This window comes from Heteronotia binoei, chromosome 15 (genome assembly GCF_032191835.1).
Source record: "Heteronotia binoei isolate CCM8104 ecotype False Entrance Well chromosome 15, APGP_CSIRO_Hbin_v1, whole genome shotgun sequence".
Classification (NCBI taxonomy): Eukaryota; Metazoa; Chordata; class Lepidosauria; order Squamata; family Gekkonidae; genus Heteronotia; species Heteronotia binoei.
In genome coordinates this window covers 6,348,139-6,354,138 of record NC_083237.1, presented here as the reverse complement: position 1 = coordinate 6,354,138, position 6,000 = coordinate 6,348,139, and the positions used below count along the sequence as shown (strand labels likewise).

At 54.0% G+C, this 6,000-nt stretch overlaps 1 protein-coding gene across 1 annotated transcript in view; it reads left to right on the top strand.

Moving 5' to 3' along the window:
- Positions 1-327: 327 nt before the first annotated feature.
- Positions 328-6,000, top strand: part of PCK2 (phosphoenolpyruvate carboxykinase 2, mitochondrial) — a 53,709-nt gene continuing 48,036 nt past the window's right edge. Inside the window, exon 1 of the mRNA XM_060255358.1 lies at positions 328-434. Within this exon, the coding sequence (XP_060111341.1) occupies positions 406-434 (29 nt within the window). The 5' untranslated portion in view covers positions 328-405. The remainder of the gene's footprint in view (positions 435-6,000) is intronic.

Genomic DNA, 6,000 nt, shown 5'->3' with positions numbered 1-6,000 from the left:
GGCTTTATTCAGAAGGTAAGCGTTGGTGTTGGTCTTAAAGGTGCCACTTAACTCCTGCTTTGTTTTAAAAAAAACCCTTGTCCACGAGGGGGGCGTGGCCACAGGTGGGAGTCAAGGGGCGTGGCTGGGGCGTAAGGGGCGGGGTCGGGCGTTTTGCACGCGCTCAGGAGCGCTCTGGGCTTCTGGGGCGCGCCAGCTTGCGAGCCTTTTGCAAGAGCGGGCGGCTCTTACATCAGGGCCGGGGCGGAGGCAGAGAGGGGCGGGTCAGGGGCCTATGCGGCGGGCCGGCCTGCCGGGGGGCGGGCACCAAGCAGCCCCTGCCCCGCTCTCCTCCTCCCCTTCGGCTCTTAAAGCGGCCTCCCGGCGGCCGGGGTCCATCCTGCGCGGCCGGGGGCTGGGGACAGGATGCCGGCGCTTTACACGCGGATCCTGGGGTGAGCACACGCCTCCCTTTCCTTGCAAGCAGCGCCTCCTCCTCTTCCTTCCAGCCCCTTTCCCTGCTCCGGGAGATGCGTTGGCCCCATGCATTTGCCCCTTGCAAGGTCCCGATCCGGCCTCTCCTTTTTGCACCGACTCCCTGCAGCAGAGGAGGCGGGCAGCGCTGGAGGACGGGGGGGGGGGAAGAGGGGGGCTTCCCTAGCCCCTCCGCCCCCCAACTTTCCCCTAACTGCCTTGCATTGCACCAGACGCTTTTTCAGAGAGCGAACCTTCCACGCTGCAAGCAGATCTCTCCGGTTGCCTTGAGCTGGCTGGCTCCGGCTTAGTCCTGCCCAAGAAGCTAAACAGAGGCAGCCTGAGTTAGGATTTGGAGGAGAGACCACCGAGCGAGGTTGCTCAGCGGAAGCAGACACTAGCCAATTCCTCCCCCCGCCACCGCCCCAGGCTAGCTCGGTCTTCTCAGATTTCAGAAACTTAGCAGGGTGGGCTCCGGCCGGATCCTGCAGACCCCCCTAAGGAAGATTCCCTTCGATCTGGGAAGCTCAGCCCCGGTTGGTGTTTGGATGGGGAAAAGGAAAGGTCCCCTGTGCAAGGACCAGTCGTTTCCCACTGTGGGGTGACGTTGCTTTCACAACGTTTTCACGGCAGACTTTGTACGGGGTGGTTTGCCGTTGCCTTCCCCAGTCGTTTACGCTTTCCCCCCCAGCAAGCTGGACCGACCTCGGAAGGATGGAAGGCTGAGTCAACCTCGAGCCGGCGACCTGTAAACCCAGCTTCCACCAGGGATCGAGCTGAGGTCGCGAGCAGAGCTTAGGACTGCATCGCTGCAGCTTTAACACTCTGCGCCACGGGGCTCTTCAGTTTGGATGGGGGAGGCCACCAATGTCCCCTCTAAGCTGCAGACTCTCGTGAACAAAAAATCCTACTTTGCGAGCTGCCGGCGTGAAAGTTGTGAGCGACTTGCATCGGTTTGTGCGCTCTGGGGGGGTCCTTCCTGAGCTAAGGCAAAACCGCGTGAGTTAGCTCACGCTAGCTCAGGTTAGAGGGAACGCTGGAGACCACCAAAGGGTGGGCCAAGGATACTGTGCAAGGGCTGGCGATGAGAAATCCCCTTCGTCTCTTGCTATCAAGTGTCTCAAAGTCTGCTGAGACTTGGTGTGGTGCAGGTGGGAGGGGGTCCCTCCTCCCCTAAGGGTGGCACCCCCCCCCAAAAAAAAAATGCCCGACCTGGCATTTGGGGCCCACGCCTGTGGGTGACTTCCATCGATGCCTGATTGCAACAGTGAAGCCTTCTAGCTAGCTGCTTGCCTCTGCCTTCTCGCTTCCTTCCCTCTGCACCCCGCTCAACTTCATTCATTCATTCATTTCGCCTTTCTTTCCTTGGGCTTAGCACTTGCGTCTGCAGAATTAACCGCACGGGGGACGCCTCCCCGCGGATGCCCCGGGGAGGGGACCAGAAAGTGGGGCGACGGTGGGTGCCAAGGAGCGCTTTTGGGCTGAGATCAAAGGGGCCTTTGTCGGGAACACCCAGTGGCGGGTGAGACTCTCCCAGGCCCGGACTTCCTCCTCCTCATCCTCCACGTCACCCACACCCTCCTCCTGGGAGTAGCCCCCCCCCCTCCGCTGCAACCTTTCACCCACAAGAGGAAGTGACTGCCCGGAGCCAATTGGAGTCTCTCCCTTGTTTATCCTCCTGTTTTATTTCCTTTGCAGTTGCACCAGATAAACAGGACCACAGCTAGCCTGGATCCCAAAGAGGAAGTAGAAAGATAGTAAAACTCCCCCCCCCCCCCCATCCTCAAGTGGCATTCCTTTCCCCCCAACACAGCACTTTTGGAACACTGGAGCCCAAATCTCAGGTCCTTCGCTGGCTGGCTGTTCTTTCTTTGGCTGCGTAGCCTTGCTCACCCTTCCTTTTCCGTCTGTCAAATGCGAATAATAGCGGCAAACCTCCCAGGGTTGGCGTTGGCGTCTGTGCAAATGCAGTGGATGCTGTAGAGCCGATTGAAAAGGGCGGTGGGAGCGGCAGATGTGGAATGTGAAGTAGGTGTTTTCGCCCCCAGGAGGTTTTAAGTGACTCGGTTTGGAGAATGTAGACCAGGGGTGGCGAAACTGCGGCTCAGAGCCACATGCGGCTCTTCCGCCCATATTGTGTGACTCTTGAAGCCCCCATGACCCTGTCAGCTGGCTTGGAGAAGGCATTTGTCTCTCTAGATTGCTTCACCAAGCCAGCTTGGGCAATGTCATCAAAGTTAAAGTTGCTTCCTTTCCACCTCTCCCTCCATTCCCCTCTATTTGTCTTCCTTCCTCCCATCCTTTCTTGCGGCTCTCAAACATTTGATGTCCATGTCTTCCAGCTCTCAAACATCTGAAATGTTCTTCACCCAAAGGGTGATTGGCATGTGGAATTCACTGCCACAGGAGATGGTGGCGGCCACAAGCATAGCCACCTTCAAGAGGGGTTTAGATAAAAATATGGAGCAGAGGTCCATCAGTGGCTATTAGCCACAGTGTGTGTGTATGTATAAAATTTTTTGCCACTGTGTGACACAGAGCGTTGGACTGGATGGGCCATTGGCCTGATCCAACATGGCTTCTCTTATGTTAATGTATTGTGTGGCTCTTAAGTTAAGCAAGTTTGGCCACCCCAATGTATGCTCTGTATTTCTACTTGACGTACCTCACTGGCAACAATTTCACGGGATAATGACAGACAGTGCGGTCCTGGTTTTTATTTTTATCGTTATTGTTGCTTTAGTTTCTGTGTTTTATCCGTGTGGGAAGCTGCCTTCAGCTTCATAAGGAAGAAATGGGGCGAAGAAGCGTTTTACATGAATAAAACAAATAGCAGTGCAGGGCGCTTTTTTTGTAGCGGGAACTCCTTTGCATATTAGGCCACACCTCCCTGATGTAGCCCATCCTTCAAGAGCTGACAAGGCTGTTAGTACGGTAAACTCCAGGAGTATTGGCTGCATCAGGGGGGGTATGGCCTAATATGCAAAGGAGTTCCTGCTCCAGAAAAAGCCCTGGCGGTTAGAATGTCAGGTTTGAATCCGCACTCAGGTTTGCCAATCCCGCCTCCTTGACCTCACCTACCTCGCAGGGTTGTTGCAAGGGTCAAACGGAAGAGAGGAGAATGACGTGAGTTATGTTGGGGGCCCATTGAGGAGAAAAACCGGGGATAGAAGCGAAGTAAAAATAAATCAATGCAATAATCGAGTTGGTGAAAATGCAGTTCTATATCATCATTAAACCAGCAAAAAGAGTTCTGCTAAGACAGGGGTGGCCAAACTGTGGTTCAGGAGCCACATGTAGCTTTTTCACACATATCGTGTGGCTCTTGAAGACCTCACCGCCCCGTTGGCCAGCTTGGAGAACTCATTTGTCTCTTTAAATTTGCTTCTGCCGGCCAAGCCATCTGGGGGCTTGGAGAATGTATTGGAAGTTAAAGTTGCTTTCTTTCAACCTCTCTCTCCATCTATTTGCTTTCCCTCCTTTCTTCTTTCCTGCTCTCAGTCATCTGCTTGTGTCTCTCAAGCGTCTAAAATTTATTCTATGTGGCTCTTACATTCAGCAAGTTTGGCCGCTCCTGTGTTAAGAAAGAGCTGCGAAGAGCTACATAAAACAGCTGAGTTTGTGGGGTCAATTGAAAGAAAGGTCACAGTCAGATCCTGAATCTTCAGAATCAATTTGTGAGGCAGGTGACTGCCGTTTGTTTGTTTTAAGCTTCTGCATCCTGCCTCTCGGTCATATAACTGGTTCCGGGTAGCGGAAATAGGGTTGCCAAGTCCAATTCAAGAAATATCTGGAGACTTTGGGGGTGGAGCCAGGAGACTTTGGGGTGGAGCCAGGAAACCTTGGGGGTGGAGCCAGCAGCAAGGTTGTGACAGGCACAATGGAACTCCAAAGGGAGTTCTGGTCATCACATTTAAAGGGCCTTTTCAATGCCTTCTCTCCATTGGAAATAACGAAGGACAGGGGCACCTTCTTTGGGGGCTCATAGAATTGGACCCTCTGGTCCAATCTTTTTGAAACTTGGAGGGTGTTTTGAAGAGAGGCACGGGATTCTATGCTGCAAATTTGGTGCCTCTACCTCAAAAGGCAGCCCTCCTCGAACCCCAGATACCCGTAGATCAATTCTCCATTATCCCCCACGGGAATCGGTCTCCATAGGGAATAATGGAGTGCCCAGCAGACATTTCCCTCCCCCCCACTTTCTGATGACCCTGAAGTGGGGGGAGGGCCTCCACACCGAGGGATCCCCTGCCCCCACCTGGGGATTGGCAACCCTAAGGGGAAAGGGCCTTCTGGTTGCAGCCAACTTCAGGTGAGCCTGTTGGGTTTCCAAGGCTCGAGGCGAACAGAGTTGGTTCCCCGCTGTCTGCCTCTGCAGAGCAGCCCTAGAATTCCCTGCTGGTCTCCCGTCCACAGGCTGACCAGGGCTTAGCTTCTGAGATGTGACAAGATTGGGCTATCTAAGCCAGGGCCTAATCTTTGCGTGCTGTCTAATGGCAGCTGATTTACACCCAAACCCATAGGGCAAGGGGGTCAGACATGCGGCCCGGGGGCCAAATCAAGCTCTTACCAGGCCCCCGAGCAACTGGCTGTCACGTTTCCTTCTCCCCCTCTCTTGTTTTCTTCTGCATCACAGCTTGCTTTGCCAGGCTTGTTCAATCGCACAGGAGCTACAGAGCAAAACCCCAGTTTTCTCCATTGGCTGAGGCTCCTCCCTTGAGGAGGAATTGGGGGGGGGAGAGCTTGCTTTGCCAGGCTCTCTCAATTGCACAGCAGAGCTACTGAGCCAAGCCTCTCTCCCTCCTATTGGCTGAGGCTCATCCCTTGGAGAAGGAAGGTAAGAGCCGGCGCTTCCTTTGCCCAGTTCCCTGGATCCCATGGGAGAAATACAAAGAGAGCACCTTTAAGACCTGTTTTAAGTTTTAAAAACAAAACAAAACCTTTAGTCGTGTTTGTTTGTGTCCTTTATAAAGTTTATATCTCTGCTACCTAATCTTAAATAGGTACATACATGGCCCGGCCCGACATCACACGGCTCGGCCCAACAAAGCCTCATTTATGTCTGATCTGGCCCTTATAACAGATGAGTTTGGCACCCTGCTGTTGGACTTCCAAGGCAAGAGGCGTTTGGAACGGTTTGCCCTTGCTTGCCTCTGCACAGCGCCCCTGGACCTCCTTGGTGGTCTCCCATCCGAGTGCTAACATCAGAGACAACTCTGCTCAGCTTCAGAGATCTGGGTCATCTGGGTGCTTTCGGCTCCTAAGGGTCAAGGTGGTCCCCTGTGCAAGCAGCCGTCATTTCCGACTCTGGGATGACACTGCTTTCACGATGTTTTCACGGCAGGCTTTTTACGGGGCGGTTTGCCATTGCCTTCCCCAGTCATCTACGCTTTCCCCCCAGCAAGCTGGGGACTCCTTTGACCAACCTCGGGCTCCTAGCAATGTATTAAGATCCCTAGAGAAAGCACAATTCCTAGTTGCATGTCAATTAATAAAATACCCATTTTCCAGATGAGGAACTGAGGCCCAGAGCTAGGGGCTTGCGCC